The sequence below is a fragment of the Pagrus pagrus genome (assembly GCF_965226575.1).
Source record: "Pagrus pagrus genome assembly, chromosome: 3".
NCBI classification, from domain to species: Eukaryota; Metazoa; Chordata; class Actinopteri; order Spariformes; family Sparidae; genus Pagrus; species Pagrus pagrus.
Window position 1 is genome coordinate 27,550,169 of NC_140187.1, and position 21,066 is coordinate 27,571,234.

General features: G+C 42.2%; 2 protein-coding genes across 3 annotated transcripts; one reads left to right on the top strand and one right to left on the bottom strand.

The window, feature by feature from the left end:
- Nucleotides 1-318: 318 nt before the first annotated feature.
- On the top strand, nt 319-15,479 carry grm6b (glutamate receptor, metabotropic 6b; the record flags this gene model as incomplete). Its single annotated transcript, XM_084349941.1, is given in 12 exon segments — nt 319-333; nt 1,729-1,759; nt 1,762-2,321; nt 6,815-7,031; nt 8,129-8,264; nt 8,417-8,571; nt 8,866-9,006; nt 9,126-9,326; nt 10,056-10,195; nt 11,490-12,113; nt 12,187-12,498; nt 14,641-15,479. Coding segments are annotated over 12 exon segments (2,772 nt in total). The 3' UTR covers nt 14,881-15,479.
- An 87-nt stretch (nt 15,480-15,566) lies between these two features.
- Nucleotides 15,567-20,998, bottom strand: traip (TRAF-interacting protein). 2 transcript variants are annotated; one of them, XM_084349943.1, is made up of 16 exons: nt 20,837-20,998; nt 20,515-20,633; nt 20,365-20,422; nt 20,192-20,275; nt 19,957-19,996; nt 19,738-19,865; nt 19,533-19,627; nt 18,958-19,071; nt 18,758-18,845; nt 18,579-18,668; nt 18,407-18,495; nt 18,146-18,301; nt 17,984-18,029; nt 17,802-17,906; nt 17,666-17,716; nt 15,567-16,834 (listed from the first exon to the last, which is right to left on the bottom strand). In XM_084349943.1, the coding sequence occupies exons 2-16, from the start codon at nt 20,610-20,612 to the stop codon at nt 16,727-16,729; spliced, it is 1,350 nt and encodes a 449-aa protein (XP_084206069.1). In that variant the 5' UTR covers nt 20,613-20,633; nt 20,837-20,998; the 3' UTR covers nt 15,567-16,726. The 2 variants fall into 2 exon arrangements, with proteins under 2 accessions (XP_084206069.1, XP_084206068.1); XM_084349942.1 differs by having other exon boundaries at nt 20,790-20,998.
- Nucleotides 20,999-21,066: the final 68 nt, after the last annotated feature.

The following is a 21,066-nucleotide window of genomic DNA, read 5'->3' on the forward strand; positions in this document are numbered from 1 at the left end:
TAGAATCTCACTGCTGTAATGTTGTGCTTTTCCTGCACTTTTCCCTGATTCTGCCATGATACTATAGCCTGAAGCAGCAACAGTCAGTGTTTTTTTTCTTTCTGCTCTTTGTGTATCACAACTACTTCTTGTTCAGCCCAGTGTTCTCAGTGCGTCCAGGTTATTTTTGAGAGTGCACGGCGGCTGTCTGAGATGATAGAGGATTTACTTTTGGTGAGGAGAGGAGAGCCTTGCCTCTAGATAGATAATCACATTTTGGACCATGGATGGAGGCCTGTTTGGAAGAGCTCATGTGATGGAGAAAATCAAGACCGGTCAATGAAGAATGGGCAGGTAAGTGTTTTTTTCTACTTGTCTGTGAGGGTATTTTAAAAAGGGAAACTGTCTGCAACAGTTGTTTGATTAATGCAGATTTGTGATGCTCTTGTTGATTTTGAGAACGTTTTAAAGAGTTTACATAAAATCAGACTTCACAAGAGCTGTACGGGGAAAAAAGATTTGGCATCATGAATTTCAGTATGCACTGCTGTTTGAAAGAAAGTCAGTCTGAAAGCTTTCAGATTGTTCCGTTTAGATTTAATGTCATATCAGACATTTGGATTTAATACTTAGATTTCAATAAAATTAAAGGAGCACTATGTAGTTTTTGGGAAGAAATTTTTAATCAGAAGAGAAAAATCTTCATTGACTGATTTTCAGGCTTAAACAAACTGAATAAACAGACTCTCTTCATTTTCATGACTGAATAAACAAACTGACCTTAAAGGACAACACAATTTCATACTGTTTTACTTTGCTTATATGTGGCGGACCCTGCCACCTTTCTAGCTTCAAACAGTGTTCTGGGACCTTATTTTCCTCTGAGAACAGCTTGTTTATTCAGGCATGGAAAAAATAAATATATATAATATTATTAACTCAGTAATATTGTAAATATGAACATTTGAATTTATTCTCCAAAACTACATATTGCCCCTTTAAGTTACTCCATAATAAATATTCTCTATTCTGCCTGGAAACATTAAATATATTTACACTCTTAATAATTTAAGTCTGTTGGATTATTTGTTCACTGCTGATTTCTGATGATCCTCGTACAGATAAAATTAACCTGCCTCAACTTCTGGAGCATGAAATGCTGTGAAGCCTCAGTTGATGTTTTCTGTTTTGCAAAATTTATAGTGTTTTCCATCATGGGCTCTCAGCTCTGCGTGATAAAAGCCTCCAATATTCACTCTGTGTCATCACGCATGCTGACTAAAATCTTCTCTGCTTCCTCCCTGTGTGTACACGGATTCTGTTTTGTTTTTCTCTTATTTTGTCAGTTTGGGTTTAATGGACCAAAGTAGACTACAGCTTCATTTTTAGAGTGTTTTAATTCTGAAGATTTGTGGAAAATCTTTAAAAATCTATACATTTTGTTACCTGACACGGGTATCATCTGAGCATTTACCACTTCAATAATACACATCCATTAGCAGGTATACAATTACACTGTAATGTGTTGAATATGTTAACATGTATAACATGTACATGTAATATGTAACATTTTAAAATTGCATACTATATATTTTACAGTATCATAGCTTCACTGTGACATTATTTGTGGAAAAAACCTGATTTGTCGAGCTTCAAAACTGAAGGGCTCACATAAACATGTAGCAGCAGTGGGTGACATCACGATGAGGTGATAGTCAGACCTTAAGGCCCCTCTCTGGCTGTCCTCAGGTGCCAAAGGTAGAGGGAGTGGCCTGGTGCTGTCAGTACCTCTGCTGCTCATCATCATGACAACAGAGGCCCGCTCATCCCATCAGTGCTGCTGGCCTGCTTCACCTTCCAGACACCAAACATGGCATCAGCTGATGTGGGTGCTGCTGGTGGCTATCAGCCCGGGCTCGTGGGCTCAACAGGGCACCCAGCCCCAGTCCATCAAAATCGAGGGCGACATCACCTTGGGCGGACTGTTCCCTGTGCACTCTCGGGGACCTGCCGGGGTGCCCTGCGGGGAGGTCAAGAAAGAGAAGGGGATCCATCGATTGGAGGCCATGATGTACGCCTTGGACCAGATCAACAGCGATCCGGACCTGCTGCCTAACATCACTCTGGGTGCCCGGATCCTGGACACCTGCTCGAGAGACACCTACGCCCTGGAGCAGTCGCTCACCTTCGTCCAGGCCCTCATCCAGAAGGACAACTCAGATGTGCGCTGCTCAAACGGAGAGCCTCCCATCATCCCCAAACCAGAGAGGGTGGTCGGGGTGATCGGGGCGTCTGGCAGCTCCGTGTCCATCATGGTGGCCAATGTGCTCAGGCTGTTTGCGGTGAGTTTTCTTTCACTTCTAACTTCTTCGTTAAACACTGAGAGGGAAAATTATTTGGGACAGTTCCTCTTTTCTTAAGTAAACTGATGAGCTGAGGTGAAAACCATGCTGATTTTTTCTTCTTTTGGGTCCAAAGATGTTTAAAGATATAATATGGAACATCTTCTGCATTAAAATGATCACAACTTTTTAATTTATTTTGCTGAGTTGTGTACTTCCATTATCCTAAATGTTTCTAACAATGTTCAAACCCAGAGAAATACCTCATTACATCCACAGAGGAGGTCATGTTCTCACCCATGTCTGTTTCATGGTTGGTTTGTGGTTTGTCAGCAGGATTACACAAAAACAGAACAGATTACCATGAAACTTAGATGAAGGATGTGTGTCGGCCCAGAATATACCCCATATACTTTTGGTGCAGATCCAGATAAAGGGCCAGAACCAGGAATGTTTTCTAACTTTCTTAAACGTTGAGAGTTTTTCAGCATATCTCAGGGGAAAATGCATGAATTTTGAAGGAAAAAAAGCAGATTTCATCATATTTAGGTGGCTGCTGTCTCTGAGTGAGTACAACTCGACGACTGTTTGGCCTTGGCAGAGGTATGCGCTCTACTGAGTGTCATTCTAGTTTTATTCACAGTAACGGTGCTTTTCATTTGGTCATCAGATGATGTGTCAGGGAGTGAGGAAGTATTAAAAGTTAAGGTTCACAATTATCTCCATTTATGCAGCCTGGTGTTTAAAAAAAGACCCCGCGCTACCTTAAAACTCCATTAAACTACATCTGTTACATTCATTGTTTTGAATGAGAGACCCCTTGTGGGAAAAAATGACATACTGTGCCTTTAAAGGGATGGGAAGATTACGCTTATTTATCTTTTATTTGACTTATTTTTGTTTTCGTCTTTGAATTATGGGATTCTTGGCGAGTTTGCGACATGCGCCACATAATGGCAACCTCACCAGTTTGATTCCAACCAGAAGCCAAAAGTGTTTCCTGTCTGTCCATTCTGTCGTACTATCAAAATAAAAGCAGAAATGCCATGAATCTTGAAATATATATACAGCACATATTCTGGATCCTTTCATTTTAAGGTTTTTTAACAATTAGAGAATGATAGAAAAACTATCAGGTACGTCTCTGATAGCTTGCGTTTTTAGTTTTGAATATCTTTCAGAGATATCTGCGACCAGCCGAGCTCAGAAAAGAACTCCTGATGTGTCGCACACAAACTAAGGTACCAAAGACTGAAACTTTCTGAAGTTGAATCTTCTACTTCACTGAACTCTCTTCATGTTCATGTTTGTACTGTTCAATTAGCTCACTGCTGATCTAGTTGAGATGCACTGCTGCACACAAAGGTCTCATTAATTTGAAGTCCACTCTTTGATGATGTAAAACCTAATTACTAAGTACTCCTCACATTTAATAACATCATCTCTCTGGATCCGTAGACTGATAATATTGCATATTTCACTTTTTTTGCTGCAGGACAAACATATTCAGCTCATATTCAACCTGATATGATTGTGAAACAAGTCATTTAAAACAATGTATCAATGAGTTTCTGTACTGATGGTTGGTACACTCCACAGGATTTTGAATCCATTGTCATGGTCGGCCTTGGCGGGCTAATCCGCGTGATGTGTTCACTGTAGAGCACAGTGTTTTTTATAACAGATGATTGACCTTTGATAATTGATTACACTGCTTATAGCGATGATGGGACACTGAATCTGTGTAAATCCCACACGATGCCATGTTCACATCGACTTACCGACATCGTCTGCCAGAAATGGAGAATCTAAAAATAAACACTAGACTGGGGTCAAATTGGCCAAATTAGTTTTTCATGAAAAATGAGATATGTGCTTGGATGTTTCTTGCTGCAGTGGTCTTCAGAATGAGGATGCTGAGTTGTGAGTCAAGGAGGGGCCGCTTGCATACAGGGCAGATGTTAACTACAGAATTATAGATCCCAACCTCCGCTAAGCCCCTCTCAGCAGCTCAGGACCCTGGGCTGAAAATAGAGCATCAGGGCAGCGGGATGACATTGGTTCTAGGATAACTGCAACTTATAGCCTGGACGGTGTGGAGTAGATTTAGCTAAATGGTGTGTCTCCTCCTACCATCCATATGTGCTGCTCTCCGGACCGCGGATGCTTCTCCGCTGATGCTCGCTATACATTGAACATCTGCTCTAAGCCGAAGCAAGGGATGCTTCAGCTTCTACCACACGTGCTGTAATCATGTTGGCTACAGCAGGTTTGAGTCATAATATTTAATCAGAAGTTTTACTCAACGGCAGATGATGAAATACATATCATATGTATCACATCAGTTCAGCGTGTTAAATAACAGGATATACAGCAGATCCAACAGTAGATTCACTCAAATCTTTAAGAAATGACCATTTAGTGCTGAAATGTTCATCAGTCGATCAACAGATTATTATTATTATTAAAGCATTTAATTGTAAGGATTTGCTGCTTTTCTCTTTTTTACATCACCGCAAACTGAATATCTGATCAGACAAAATTAGTGATTTGTAAACATCACTTTGGATCATTTTCATTTATAATAATAATAATAATAATAATAATAATAATAATAATAATAATTTTAAAATATTATAGTTAATCAAATGTGTAGACATATGTATAAAAATGTGATTTGTCTGTCATAATGGATGAATTTACAGTGAAAATAAATCACATTGCGATCTTTAGGACAGATATTATGACCGTGATATGATTCACGATTAGTGGGAATCATCATTTTTGCATTACAATTTTCATTTACACTGAAAAAAGCGGTTAAATTCTTGCTGATGTGACATTTTGTTGGGGTCTTCACCAAAACAAACATGTTTCCTCACATCTGGGGAAGAAGATTTGTTGTCCAGGACACTTACACCTACAGCTACAGTACTTCATTATGCTGCTAAAAAATGACAGCTTCTGCAGTTTGAATATTGCTATATTACATTATTGCAATTTCAATTACATTTTGATTAATGTTGATTGATTGTGCAGGAGTATTTCAATACACAGTACATAATCTGACAGACTGCACAGTTAGTTTTTAAGTTTTTTCTCAAACTTAACCCCTCAACTCTGTTACAAAGTGATAATAATTGAATCAGTACAAAAGAAAAAAAAAAAGAAACCCGTCTATTTCCTTTCAGGGCACGTGTTATGCTTTAGATGAACACTGGATCACTCCAGTCTTGCCGATCATAAAAGTAAATGTAACATAAATACACGCTTGTCATCACATCTTGGACTTACACACACTTACGTCATGACTAAGCCTCAATCATATTTCCTTATCTTGGCTCCTGAAATAACTTTGTCAGTTTCAATCATTAAGAGATCGTGAGAAAGATTTCAGCTGTGCCGGGCTGTAAGAGGATCCTTGTGTAACTGATACGGCTCATTGATTTTACAAAGTCAATTGGTGCAGATGCTTCTGTGGGATTAATTTGGAGAGGATTATGTGTTTTCTTGTTCGTTACAAATTTGTATGCAAACAGTTGAATCACCTCGCTGACACTGACAGACTCCTCCGGACACTGCTGTCGCATGTCACTCATCAGACTTGTCAAAGAAAGTGACGGAAGAACCTTTTTTTGGGGGGGGTGGGAGACCACATCCTCCCCTGCTTGAGGATGCGGTCCGTTACATCGAGGCTGACCAGTAAACTCGAGCCTGACGAGGTCCACGCACAGCAGCGAACCGAAGCTGCATGTGGCCATCAGAATTAAATATATTGTATGGCTTACAGCTGAGGAATGCTAGCCTTTTTCTAGTCTCCTGATCTCTGTCTCTCCCTCTGTGCTTAACGTAATTTGACTAAAACCCCTATAATCCTTCCAGATAATCTGTGAAATGGTTCTCTCGCTCCTCTCCTTCTCCCTTCACTACCCCTTGTGTCTACCTTTCTCTCCTCGTCCCCCTCCAGAGGGCCCAACGCTAAGCCACCCTGGGCGACCGGCATTAGCAGGGTCAGGGTTGATACTGTCGACATAAACTGTGTCATTAAAGAACTAGCACACCAGTAAATTAATCTTCTCATCCATTTTTTTTCTCCAAACAAATGCTTTTACAGCTGTGTTTCCAACCATCTGTATTTCACTGTGACGTTATACTCTCAGTACAGACCAGCTCCGGGCAGATCGTGCTGTGAAGTTCTGAGAATTATTGAGAACACAGGCTGTTCAAGAGATGAACGCTCTCTATGATAGTCCAATTTTGGGATTTTAATGCGCTACAACACATCAGTATTAATGTGGAAGAGTTCCATTTAGACCCTGTTAAGGTTTTGGTCTGTGAGTAAGTGGTGCATCATCCTCTGACATGGTTCACTGCTTCATCTAGTCATTCTTTTTTACCTTCGGTATCACATATTGGCCTAATAATCAGCGCTGCTCATGTTTTCCACTCGACCTGACCCTTTCGAAACCACTGACCCATCCCGTGTGTCTCAGATCCCTCAGATCAGCTATGCCTCCACTGCCCCGGAGCTGAGCGACAACAGCCGCTACGAGTTCTTCTCCCGTGTGGTGCCTCCTGACTCCTACCAGGCCCAGGCCATGGTGGACATAGTTAAAGCCATGGGCTGGAACTACGTCTCCACGATAGCCTCCGAGGGCAATTACGGAGAGAGCGGGGTCGACGCCTTCCTCCAGATATCCAGAGAAGCAGGTCGAGTGTCTGGCTGTATAAATGTGAATTCACTGCTGTCACAAAAAGGGATTACTCATTTATCAAGCCGCGTTGTTCTCGCTCATTAAAAGGGCTAAAAGTGGAAACAAAAATCCTTTAATACGCAAGATGAAACAGGGCAAACAGAAGTCATCACTTCAAATGGGTTGAAAAGCTCAAATGATGTTACTTGAGTTCAGGTTTCATATTGTCAGAACTCATACACGCACTGCACTTCAACATTTGCCAACCCTGGACAGCTCTATGAGCAAACTAGCAGTGCGGCTGGTCCGCCACTTTAGTCCTAACTGAAATATCACAACAATTATTGGATTTGCCACTTTGGATGAACGTTCATGGTTCCCAGAGGATGCATCTTTGCCCCTAGTGCCACCATGAGGACGCCATTTGGAGTTTTGAGTGTAATGTCTTGACACCTACAAATGATTGCCATGAAATTTGCTACAGAAATCCACGTTTCCATCAGAATTGCATTCAGCTTCAGCTGTAGACCTACCTATACTAAATGTTAGCATGCTATCATACTAAGCTAACATTACATACCTGTTTAACAGAAGCATGTTAGCTTTGTTATTATGAGCGTATTGAAGGAAACGTTTACCAAAAATGAAAATTCAGTCGTCTTATCGATTAAGAACTTTAACTTTAACATGCTAACAATAGCACAAGTCTTAAAGCTGCTAGCTTGGCTGCAAACTCAACGTAGTAATTTATTACATGTTTCCTTGTTTCAATATTGGATTCATCTGATGCTCGTTACCTAGAAAACAATCTACAGCTATGCTAACAGCTCAAGACCTACTTAGCACAGGGGTGCTATGAGCTAAATGCTAATGACTGCAGGCTAACACACTCACAATGCTTATAGCAAGGAAATATCACGTTCACAAAACCTCCTTGAATTAGCCTGTTAGTGTGCTAACCATAAGGCTGGTCAGGCCATTAGCTTTGAAGGTATTTTGCTAGATGAAATCCAGAATATCACCATTTATCCTTTAATCTATAACGCACTTTGTAAGGCTTCAGCTATGATATTGATTATTTTAAGTATTCTATCTCCAATGTCTCTGACACAGGGGGGTTGTGTATCGGACAGTCCATAAAGATTCCCAGAGAGCCCAGACCAGGGGAGTTTGAAAAGATCATCAAGAGACTAATGGAGACCTCTAATGCTCGCGGGGTCATCATCTTTGCCAACGAGGATGACATCAAGTGAGTCAAGCTCTGCTGCACGCCATGTTTGAGAGAGGAGCCAGATGATAAAATGTGCACAAAAATACTGTATTATATTTGTCAAGTCTTCTGTAAGATAAGCGGCCAGAAGCAGAGGACTAAAGTAGGCAGTAAAATCTGTCCTCTTTCAGGCGGGTGTTGCAGGCTGCCAAAAGCGCCAACCTGACAGGCCACTTCCTGTTTGTCGGCTCCGACAGCTGGGGGGCCAAAAGCTCCCCCATTCAAGACCAAGAGGATGTGGCCGAGGGCGCTGTCACCATCCTGCCCAAAAGAGCCTCTATTGATGGTAGGGCATATCAAAATATTACATTTAATTTTAACCAACTGGATGTAGTGCGAGTATCTAGCCTGTGACACAATGATTGATGAGTCTAATACCAAGACACAAATAAAGGAAATGAATGATGTTTGATAAGTCTGCTCGTGATATTTCCATCCTGTCACTTAATATAGATTTAATCGAGTCATAGCCATATTTTATCGTGGAAAAATTATTTTAGCACAGTGTGATTATATGCTCGTATCAATCTTAGCACATGACATTTTCATGAAATGAAACAAAGTCTGCTTTGTGATCCAGGGTTCGACCAATACTTCTCTTCACGATCTCTGGAGAACAACAGAAGAAACATCTGGTTTGCAGAATTCTGGGAGGACGACTTCAAATGCAAACTAACCCGCCCTGGCATAAAGTACGAAGCCGGTAGAAGAAAATGTACAGGTGAGCAGGCTGCAGTTCAACGTCCAGGAGACTCCTTGAAAATACAGTTTTCAGAGTTGTGTTTGTGAGCCGCTTGTTGTTGCATCATTGCCGCTTTTGACGCTTTTGTTGTCTGTCAGGTGAGGAAAGAATCAGTCAAGACTCTCAGTACGAACAGGAAGGTAAGGTGCAGTTTGTGATTGACGCTGTGTACGCCATGGCCCACGCGTTACACAGCATGCATCTGGACCTGTGTCCTGGCTACATGGGTGTCTGCGAGAAGATGGACCCTGTGGAAGGACGGATGCTCCTCCAATACATTCGCTCTGTCAACTTCAACGGTGAGCTTTAGGCTTTCAATCTGTGTTCTTATTTTCTTTCATTTGCAGTCTGTGATGTTTAGATTCAAGAAATACGAGGGATTTATGCTGGCAAAACAGCTGCTGCTCTCCATCACTGCAGAAGGTTTGAAAAGAAGCATATCTGAGAAAGAAAACGGGAGAAGGGAGGTCAGGTTGAAGCCTTGAGATGTTCCTGCTAATGTACCTAGCTACAGAGCACAGCACATTTCTTCAAAGCACGTCCCCTCCCTAGGGCGGCCTCCTCGCTCTTCCCTTTACACAGCGCGCCCCCTTTTCATCCTCATCTTTCATAAGAAAAAAAATCACAGTTTGGAAAAAGAGAAAAAAAGTGTTTTGTGAAAGCATCCTATTTACTGCTCTCTTCTTGCTGGATGACCTTGGCTTGTATGGAAGATTTTCTGAATGAGCGCCTGCAGGGACCTGAGAGGAACATTCAATCACGTTAGGGCAACAGAGCAGAGTGCACTGAAAGACTGTACGTGTGGAGGAGAGCCTTCACTAAAGAGCATCCTGCACTCAGCTTCCACATGACTGCACAAGACTGAAGAAAGCAAACACGGGCTGCATTCAACGTGTGTGGGTGTTTTCGCCATCATGGAATGGGGGCGCATGACTCCAGCTTACAGACTTTGAATGCTTCATCCCCTCTGACTCACTGTGCTGTTTTGATAGCACACAACACATTAAAACTCTGTTTCCATCAAACAGGCAGCGCAGGAACAGGAGTGATGTTCAACGAGAACGGAGACGCTCCCGGTCGTTACGACATCTTCCAGTACCAACTGTCCAATGTCAGCAACCCTGGCTACAGGCATATTGGCCAGTGGACGAACCACCTCCGAATCAATGTAAATATATTTTTTTAAACTTCTGCTACTTCTGCTAGCAGTTTGACAATTTTGAGAAGATTGATAGCACTTTCATGTCTGTGGGCTATTTATGTAGCTGGAGCAAGCAGCCAGTTAGCTTAGCCTAGCATAAAGACTGGAAACTGGGGAAAACAGCTAGCAACTCCAGCTCTAGCTACATAATTAGTATATGAGCATGACAGTGGTCTGAGTCTTCTCAGCTGAAAATGTCAAACTGTTCCCAATTAATTCATGTGTCAGGTTCCTTCTTCTCTTAGATCGTAGAACACGAGCTGGTAAACATGGAGCCCCTGTTGGTTTAATCCTTCAACAGTTTCAATAAAAAATACAACTTCAACTTCTTTCTGACATTTTAAGAAGATTGATACCACCCTCATGTCTTTATACTATGTAGCTAGAGCCAGCAGCTAGTTAGCTTAGCTTAGCATAAAGACAGGAAACTGAGGTAAACAGCTAGCAACTCCATCCAAAGGTCATAAAGTTCCATTATCTTGTTTGTTGAAGTGTAAAAATGTCATGTTGGGGTTTTATGGAGGGTTATGTTTCGGACTATTTCCTGGCCAGGTGCAGTAACTTCCTGGAACTAATAAGCTAGCGGTTTCCTTGCTTCCAGTCTTCATGCTAAGCTAAGCTAACCAGCTGCTGGTTCTTGCTATATAGTTAGCATACAAACATGACAGTGGTATTGAACTTTTCAGATGACTCTCGGTAAGAAAGAAAGTAAGCAAACTTTACCAAAATGAGTTTGTAAGTGTCAGGTTCCTTCTTCTCTTAAATTGTGGTTTATCTTTAGCCGGGGAAGACGAGCTGGTTAACATTCCAATAAAAGTACAACTTGAACTTGAACTTCTACCTGACATTTTAAGAAGATTAATACCACTCTCATGTCTGTATGCTAACTATGTAGTTAGCGCCAGCAGCCAGTTAACTTTGCTTAGCTTAACTTATACCGCTCCAATAGTCGTAAAACAACCACTACTGTTTAAAAATGGATCTTTTGACATCAGCCATGTTGAAATTCGGACCACGGCACTGCTCTAACTTCAAGATAGCCGACCAAAATTTTAGTGATATCTAAGAGCCAAGTCGTTGATCGTTCAGACAATGAGTCAGATGTCATGACCCCCTCAAACTGCCCATGTTCAAGTTTAGCTTAATCTGAACCGTGTGTCCACTTTAATGGCAGCAGTTCTCAGAATTTTACAAATTCTTAGCCAGTGCTTGCTGTATTTCAAATAAAGTAAGACCTTCCTTGTGTGTTTGTACACCCTAGCAAGAGGAGATGCAGTGGTCAGGCGGTGACCATAAGGTCCCAGAATCGGTGTGCAGTTTCCCCTGCGAATCTGGAGAGAGGAAAAAGATGGTGAAGGGCGTTCCCTGCTGCTGGCACTGCGAGCTCTGCGATGGCTACCAGTACCTGCTGGATGAGTTCTCCTGCGACATGTGCCCCTTCGACATGAGGCCCTTAAAGAACCGCACAGGCTGCCGGCCCACGCCCATCATCAAGCTGGAGTGGAGCTCTCCCTGGGCCATCATCCCTGTCTTCCTTGCCATCCTGGGCATCCTGGCCACCACCGGAGTCATCGCCACCTTCATTCGCTTCAATGACACGCCCATCGTTCGGGCCTCCGGCAGAGAGCTCAGCTATGTGTTGCTGACTGGCATCTTCCTCATCTACCTCATTACCTTCCTCATGATAGCCGAGCCGAGCATAGCCGTGTGCGCCTTCCGCAGGCTGCTGCTGGGGCTCGGCATGTGCATCAGCTACTCTGCCATGCTCACCAAGACCAACCGGATCTACCGCATCTTCGAACAGGGCAAGAAGTCGGTCACGCCCCCGAAATTCATCAGTCCCACCTCTCAACTGATCATCACCTTCATACTCATCTCAGTGCAGGTATGCATGTATGTTTCTTTCTCACACGCATCACCTACATCCTTTGTAGCACTCTAACTAACTCTAACTGCAGGTACTCGCTGTGTTCATCTGGTTTGGCGTGATGCCCCCCCACACCATCATCGACTATGAGGAGCAGAAGCCCCCGAACCCAGAGTTCGCCCGTGGAGTCCTCAAGTGTGACATGTCTGACCTGTCCCTGATGCTGTGTCTGAGCTACAGTATCGTCCTGATGATCACCTGCACTGTGTACGCCATCAAGAGCAGAGGAGTCCCTGAGACCTTCAACGAGGCCAAACCCATCGGCTTCACCATGTACACCACCTGCATCGTCTGGCTGGCCTTTGTACCCATCTTCTTTGGTACAGCCCAGTCAACAGAGAAGGTGGGAATTGTAACATTTCTGTAGGAATGACTGATCGCTGAGCACTACTGTAAACTTGTTAAAATTAGCTCCAGCCAGCTAAATCATTTAAATGCAGCTTACATATTAAAGCTGCTGTAAACGTTAGCGATCCCCTTCCTCCTCTCTGTGTCACCACACATGCACAACTACTTTCTTTTCCAAGGCATCTCTCTGTGCCTCTTTCTTTTTTTCAAGCGTTTTTCCTCACTTGGCCTGTTTGTATAAGCTGTCCCTTGAGCGCTGAAATTCATGGCTTTCCCTGTTCCGCCATCGTTGGTGTCGGTACCAGAACAGGAGGATCCTGCTCTCTGCGTTCACCCTGAGATAACAGGACCGCCTCTTTATGGAGTTCTCTATCTTGATTGGATAAAGTGGGCAGGGACACCAGAATCTTCTTGTTTCACTTTCACTGCATGAGCGGTGGGAGGAGGGACATGGATTACTGACCAAACACTCTGTAACAGTGATAACTGTTGGAAAATAAAGCAATCTAAGACTTATTTTAATAAAAATATAGCACTTGCAGGAGCTTTAACACATCAGAAATAATGATTCAATAATAAGACACTCTTACAGGGACACTTTGCCACATAAAAATGACTTACTTTCAATACTTTATATTTTGCCTCTTAACATTTTTGTACATCTCTTTCTGTAAAGTCCTGAACACAGGACCTTTACTTGTAAGAGTATTTTTAATGTGATATTGCAGATTATTTGCCCAATTTCAAATTGATGGATTATTTGGACAATGTAGTTTTGTAATAGAATGAAATATCATATGAGCATCAGTATATTAATTTCTTAACAGTCATTTGGGGCTCTTTACTGTAGACCCTTTATGCTAATGGGAGCATTTTAAGTCATCTGGTGAATCAACATTATGCAATACACAATAACTCGTGCTAACAGTAATAGAGTAAATGATTCCCTCAGATGTTCTAAGTGAAATCTGAGTTTGTTGCCTGTCATATCGCATTTGCTTCCTGCCGTACTCGGAGGACATCCTGCCTCCACTGTACTGAGACTTTCATTTAGCTTGTGGGCTCTCTCTGCCGCCACAAAGTACGAGACTGTTGGGGGAATATTTGAAAAACAGAGATTGGCTTTGACTAATAGAGAGCAGTATTATGAATCAGTCAGGCTGAAACAATTAAAGCCCGAGGTGCTTTCAAAGTCTTTTCACCTCCTCCGAATGGAAATGAATTGAATTAAGAAAAGTGAGGGAGGGAAAAAGAAAAGAGGTCAGATGAGCCAAGGGACGGTGGGGACCCGTCGTCCACCAATTCAGCCATCCCATTCAATTAATCATCACTTAGAAAAAGAGCTAAATATAGACAGTAACTTTTGTCTGGCCCGTTGAAATGGTGGCTGTTATCCTCCCGTCATGTGTGGGACCACGTGTGGGAGGAGCTGATTTACCTGCTTGACGTCTGTATTTACATATGGATGAACCAGGCAGCGCTCCTGCGCCGGTCGCTCTGCTCGCCTCGGGGGCCAAGCACATGAATACAATCCACTCTGTGCTCATAAATCACCACAGCTCCTTTTTAGAGATGGAGCGGTCACTGAGAGGAGCCGATAAAAAGCTTGACAGGGATGATAAAAGAAACTCTACTGTATGAACATCCGCCTGCGAGATACCAGGATGTGCTGCCGCTGAGGATAGTGTACAATTTATGACTTATTTATGGCACAAATATATCTTATTTATGGCACATGTGTCGTGATTTATTTATGAGCTGTGAATAATGAGTTCATAATTTATTGGAGGCGGATCTCAGGAGAAGTCCCCTCTCATTATTACTGTTGTATTTGCAAGAAGAGGAGGAACAGTGAGGAGGAACAGTGAGGAGGAGACGTGGTCAAAGCCCAGAAATAGAGTCTTCTTTCCTGCCTACATACACAGGTCATAAATCATTCATCAGGGGAAAAACACTGCCTACTGTGCTTTGAGATGAAAATTGGTAAGACTGCTTTGTGACAACCTACCAGATGATATATAGGGTGTTTTCTCAAACCAGTGTAATCAATTATTAACTGCACACTGATGGATGCTCGCAGAATTCTGAGAAATGAGCAGAATTGAATCGATAATTCACCGTGTCCATCCGTTTGCAGATGTTCATCCAGACCACCACCCTGACAGTGTCCATGAGCCTGAGCGCCACTGTGTCCCTGGGCATGCTCTACATCCCCAAGGTCTACGTCATCATCTTCCACCCGGAGCAGAACGTCCAGAAGAGAAAGCGCAGCTTCAAAGCCGTGGTGCAGGCAGCCACCGTGTCCACGCACCTGTCCCAGAAGTCCAACGACAAACAAAACGGAGAGTCCAAGATCGAGCCGGACAGATCACAGTGAGACACATGAAGCTGGGCTGATCAGTGAAAAATCAGCGTTTTCTGTAGTTTTGGCTGGATTGTTCTTTTCTCCCCTTTCACTATGGATTGAAACACCAGCAAAGACGTTCCTGGATGTTGTTTCTTCTCACTCTTATTTAGTTAACTTTAACTTTACTAAACCTGGAATGAAGCACAGAAGGAAACAGAAATGCTCACCCTTAAAACTGAGAACTGGAGGGGTTCTGAGCTGCAACATTTAAGAGTTTTATTTTATTTTTTTGGTAACAACTTCCATATATACACCTCAACTTGATAAGGAAGTATTGTTAGTTTTAACTTTCCCTGGGAAACGCTGTTTAGGATTAAAAAAAAAAAAAAAAAAAATGTTAAGCTTGAACGGCGACCTTTGCCCTACAGGAAGATGTACATCTATGTGGAATCTCATGGGGCCAATGAAACGTTAGAGTTTCCTGTCTCCAAAAGCACTGCATGGATTGTGTTGTATGTGTACATGAATGTTTTTGAAATATCGTTTGTATGGGGTGCCACGACTCTGTCTTCTGATTGCACTGGAAGGAACTTGCTTTTAAAGACGCACCACCATGTCCTGTTACTATTTCTGATAAGCTCCCCTGAGAAAGAAGGTTTGATTAATCACTTAACTAGAATCACTCACAGGAGAATCATTCAATGTCCAGTCACTAATGCAACAAAGCAGTTTATTTAAATTAGTGTCACGTATGCAACTTTCATGGTACAAGCTGGGTTTTCATTGTGGAAACTGTAAAATGGTGAGTGCAGACAGGATACAAGTGATTGTGAACAGGATATTTATGTTCTACCTGGTACTTTTACTCCACAGTGGGAAACAATGTTTGGCATTTCCCCATATTGTCTGACAAGCCATCTCCTCGAAGGCCAGTCTGTAAGGCGACACACCACAATCATGGACAAGCTACTGTTACGGTCATGCATGGGAACCTCGTCAGAAAGCTTCATGTCATCAGTTGTATTTGATAGATTTAGTGCCATGATAAAAGTTCCTCCATCACGAGAAGTTCTCATTTCTGCAAACATTATTTAACATGAGGTCACTCCTAAATTTGACGCTCCTTTATTTGCCAGTATATGATTTGCAGTGTACTTTTTGTTACTTGATCACAATGTACAACTCAGGTTTTACTGAAGGTGTTTTTCTTGATCATTTCCTTTTGTACTGGCGCAGCCTTTTCAATGTGAATGGATTCGGCAGTCCCCACGTGCAGCGCGTTTGTCCTCGCAGTTGAGGGGGGCTGTGAGATTCATGTCCTCATGTGAGAAAACACTGTTTGTACTGCCCTCTGCAGGAGAGCACACCTCAGTGAAATGTTTGTGAATAAAAGCACAGTCAAGAGGGAACTGTTTGTGGACCCCACACACACCTTAATAAAAAAATATTGTTTATTATTTGATTTGGTTTACATCGGACCATTTCCACTAAAAATACCAGCAGTGTGTCCACGTGTAGGCATTAAGGTTTTTAAATAAGTGCGAAAAATAATAGATCATTTTTCAGAGCGCGGAGAATAGATGCAGCAGTGACTGAAATGACAATACAGAGCACGTTCAAGTGGTCTGCAAATATGTTGCTTTTTCACACACATACAAGACAACACCACCACAACAACAAAAAAATGCTGGTCAAGACAAAAAAATCTACAGAAGGTTTACTGGCATAATCTTAAACTCAGATTCTGAGCTCTGCATAAGTAAAGTTCAATCACAAAGTCCTGTTTGGTGCCGAGTGGCAGAACTGCTGCCGGGCTGGTTCTACACACACAGCATCCCGAACTTTGACTCCACATCCAGGAAGCAGAGGTCAGCTTTTACTCGAGGAAGCTGTCCAGAGTCAGGCAGGTTGCAATCTTGGGTGGAGGCCTGGCGACCTTTTTCCTTTTAGCTTTCATCAGTGGGCGAATCTCTGACAGAGGAGACTGCAGTGGAGTGCATGGTTAAGGAATGATGGAGTATTTATTGATGTTTTCTCCTTCTCAAATCATTTTATAATCATTTTGAATATGTGCTGATAGATTTTCATTTGTTCCCTGATTATACTTATATTGTAATTATTCCTAATGACTGTCACCGGGTCGGATTCTGGGACCGGGACTTTTCCCGGTAGAATTAGTCATAAAAGGAAAACAATTTTTTGTGCTGAGAGCTGAGGATGCATTGAGGAGTCTCTGCTCTGTAATCTGGTGGTACAGCACTAAACCAAACTTTGTTTCACCATTATCATATAACAGTTATTAATCTTATATAGCCACAAACCGATACATCGTCATGCATCATCATGCATCCTGCAGAAAAATAGTGTTAAAAATATGTTACGTCAATCAACCTAAAAAGAAGCTGCTTTTAAGGTGCACTATGTCATTTTGGGGAGGAAATTTAAAATCAGAAGACAAAGATCTTCATTGACTAAATAAACTGAATAAACAAACTGACCTTAAAGTTTCATTTTTACTTTGTTTATATGTGGCAGACCCTGCCACCTTTCTAGCTTCAAGTGTTCTGTGGACTTTATTTTCCTCTGAGAACAGCTTGTTTACCAAGTTATGAAAAATAAATCTTTCTGAGTTTGTATTATTACCTCGTTTATATTGTAAATATTAAAATCCTGAGTTTGAATTTCTTCTTCAAAACTATATAGTGTCCCTTTAAAGCTGCATTCATTTTCACCATCTGGGACCAACGAACAAAGTTAAAACACAACACTGACATGTTATAACTACATAAAGTTTTTACATGACGAAAAAGGATACAGGTTGGAAGAATTTAGTTCGTCCTCCTAAACCATCATAACCAGTTTTCACCTGAAACAAGAAGAAAATTCTATCGTCAAACCACCAAAAGGAAAAGTGACACGTTAAAACACCATGATGGTTGTGTTGTACATACGGCTCCAAGTTTCCTCTGAGGGTCCAACATGCTACCAAAAGTCTTCTTTCTGAAGAGGAGGGAGTTCCTAAAAAACGGATCCATGGATCCCTCCTCGTCTCGAGCCTGAGGGAAGACAAAATCTTGAGGAACATGTACAAATAATTTGAAAATGGATTGTTGAGGGATGATTGCAAACTTACCTTGCTTTGACAGGAACTTTTCTCGTTGTGTTTGGACAAAGACGAGCTGAAAAATCAAACATTTAAAAGCATGTCTACCTTCTTCAGAGTACAAAAACAGAATTTAAAGAAAATATCTGAGATGACCACACACATTCCCTAAATGAGCCACGTTAAACTTACGCTGGATGGTCAAGTCGCATCTTCTTGGATGGGACCTGCTTCGGTCTCTTGGCCACATCATCTGGTGTAGTGATGTCGTAGGTCATGTTGAGGTCAATGTCCTCGCTTCCTGCAGGGTGGTGGAGGTGAGGCTGCTTAAGCTCCATCGGGGCCGGGCTGAACGATGAGCAGACAAACATCATGAGTAAAACTGCACATAGTTTATCATCTCAGATGACTCAGAGCATGAGGAGATTTCAGTCCAGTGGCTGGGTGACGCACCTTTCAAAGACGAGCCGACTGAGGGCTTCGTTCGTCCGTGTCGGGGTGCTAAGAGTCTTCTGAAGAAACTCCACTTTCTTCTTCAGACTCTGTGAACACATTTAGATGAAGGATTCACAACCATGCAGGTCTCTGATACTGAAAGCAAAAGCATTTGGTGGATTCGCCTTACAGAAATCTCTTTATCAGCCCTGGCCAGATCGTTCTGCAGAGACTTCATTTCCTCCTTGGTCTTGCTCACCTCCACTGAGGCTTTGTGAAACTGAAATGACAATTAGAACATTTAATATAGAGATCACACTTTCAAGAATCAATTCCTCTGGGTGTGATGACTTAATAACATAAAGTTACCTTGTTGTTTGAGGCAAGCACTTCTCTCTTCAGCTTCTCACACATGTCATTTGAAGACTTCAGGCTTCCTTTGAGATTATCGTACTCTCTGAAGCAGGAAGGGAAGACATGAATGCACAGTGAATGACGACAGGGAAGCTCATCCGTGTGGTGTGAAAATTATCTATCACTTAGTCATCAACACCCATCGGGCTCCTTACTTTTTGAGCGAGATGCAGTAGATGGACAGCTGCTCCACCGCCGCCTGGCTGATCCCCATATCAGTGATCATGGACTCCACCTCTGCTCTCTGGCCCTGCAGCAACACGTCCAGGCTGTTTCCAAACAAGCAGTGTTAGTGCACAGGATGAGCATGACTTTCTCTTACGAGTTAGTCTTTTGTTCTTGAAACAACTTTCTCCACTGAATCAAATCGTCAAATTCTTCAATATCTTTCTCCAGTTGTTGTTGATATGGAAGTGATGACGTCTTGATGGAGTGCAGAGCGAATGCACATACATAATATGATCTCCTTTTTTTATTACGACTGGGGATTTAAATTTTAAGCAGTTGTAGTTGCTTAATCATTAATAATATATAAAACATGTTGGACTTTTTTCCATTATTAAACAGAGCAGGCAATACCAGGAGTTCAAAGAACGGATGAAGTGAACACCGTGTTACTTGAATTCTTAATGGCGATTAATCATTAACATCCCCTAGTCAATACTGTGAATTATATTGTGACCATACTCGAAAGCCTTAACATGACATGTAGTTATACGAGTGCAAATACTTTTCATAGGTTTTCATTTTGGTCCTGAGTCTCCGGGCCTCCTCCTTGGCAGTCTGAACTTCATTCTGTTGCGTCTCCAGGTAGGTCATCTGTTTCTGTGAGAATTCAAAGAAAAACGTACAAATAAATAAAAGACGTTACAGAAACAACGAGATATGAGTCATTACAGAAAATGTGTTCAATAAATAAAGAACAGACTGCTTACTCTGAGGGCAGAACAGATCATCTCCTTTTCCATAACATCTTTACGCATACTGTCCAGGTCTCTCCTCTGCTTGTCCACAGTGTCCTTCAAACCGTCCACCACCTTCTGTTTGTCCCTCCATTCTCGCTCTGCATATTTATTTTTAGACAGACGACGATGAGCTTGTTGCCCTTGCCTTGTTTTAACAATCAAACATCACAGCATGGTCAAGTTTCTTACCTTTAGAGCTTAAAAGCGCTTTCATTCGATCAACGTCATTCTAAAGAAGGGAGAAAAACACAATCAGAAAAGAAATATGACAATCGAAATCAAATCCTGATGATGTAATGACAAGGAAGGATCTGTATCATCTTTCTGTAGTGCAAGAGCACCAAACTCAGCTCTTGTCATACAATGTCTTTGTTAAAAACAACACTGACATTTTGTTTAGATAAATTTGTTCTAAGTTTGGTACCTGCAGGCTCTCTGGGTCCGCTGAGGCCTCCTCCTCTCCACCAATGTCAAAGTACAGCTTGCTGATAATGTGTCTGGTGCTGACCTACACACAGAGCACAACAACATTCATTTTTCTTCTGTTTGGTCTGCTGGCAGCAGTCTGGTGGTGTTAAGAAGGGTAAGGTACTGTACCTGTTTTCTACATTGTGGACAGGTTTTTGTGGGCGCTGTCTGAAACCACTGGAGGAGACTGAGAAGAGAGAGGAAAGGTAACAATTAGCCTTTTAAAACGTAAGAAATGTGTGTTTGTTGTAGAAGATTTGGTTTTCTATAACAGCTTACCATTCATAGTGGAAAGTGTGTCCGCAGTGGATGGCAGCGACATCTCTGGAGTGATCGAAGAAATCGGAGCAGATTGTGCAGTATGCTCTGATAGGCATCTTACTGACACAAGGATCGCCCTGTTGGGAAAAGTACAGAATACCTGAACATGTTAAGTGACGTAAAACAGCGTACGTCTCCACAGAAACATTGTTCGTGTACACAGTGTGTAGGCTGAATATCACTGCTGGGCTAACTCTGTAGTGGCCTCGCACTGCTGCGCTAACGCTAGTTACCTTTGGTAAATGTTCGCTGTCTTCACAGTCGCCAAAACGTTTCTTACAAAGCGAAGACGTTAAGTTACTCTGCAGCTCTTCGTAATGAAATCAAGCATGTCTATTCTTGTGTATAGTATGACATTTTGACCGAGTTAGACTGACACTAACAGACAGGACCCGTCATAAGCTAACACAAACACAATGCTCCTCCATAGCGGCCCTGTTGTTTCCCCGCTGTACGTTCAAACGCAAGTCCCGCCCCTTCCGCTGCATTCAAGTACTGCACGTAAACGTG

Coding starts and splice junctions, on each gene's coding strand:
- traip (XM_084349943.1), bottom strand. CDS start 20,612: ATGCCTATCAGAGCATACTGCACAATCTGCTCCGATTTCTTCGATCAC. Junction 19,866..19,956: donor AGCGCTTTTAAGCTCTAAAG/GTAAGAAACTTG, acceptor ATAAATATGCAG/AGCGAGAATGGAGGGACAAA. Junction 18,669..18,757: donor TGCTTGCCTCAAACAACAAG/GTAACTTTATGT, acceptor TTGTCATTTCAG/TTTCACAAAGCCTCAGTGGA.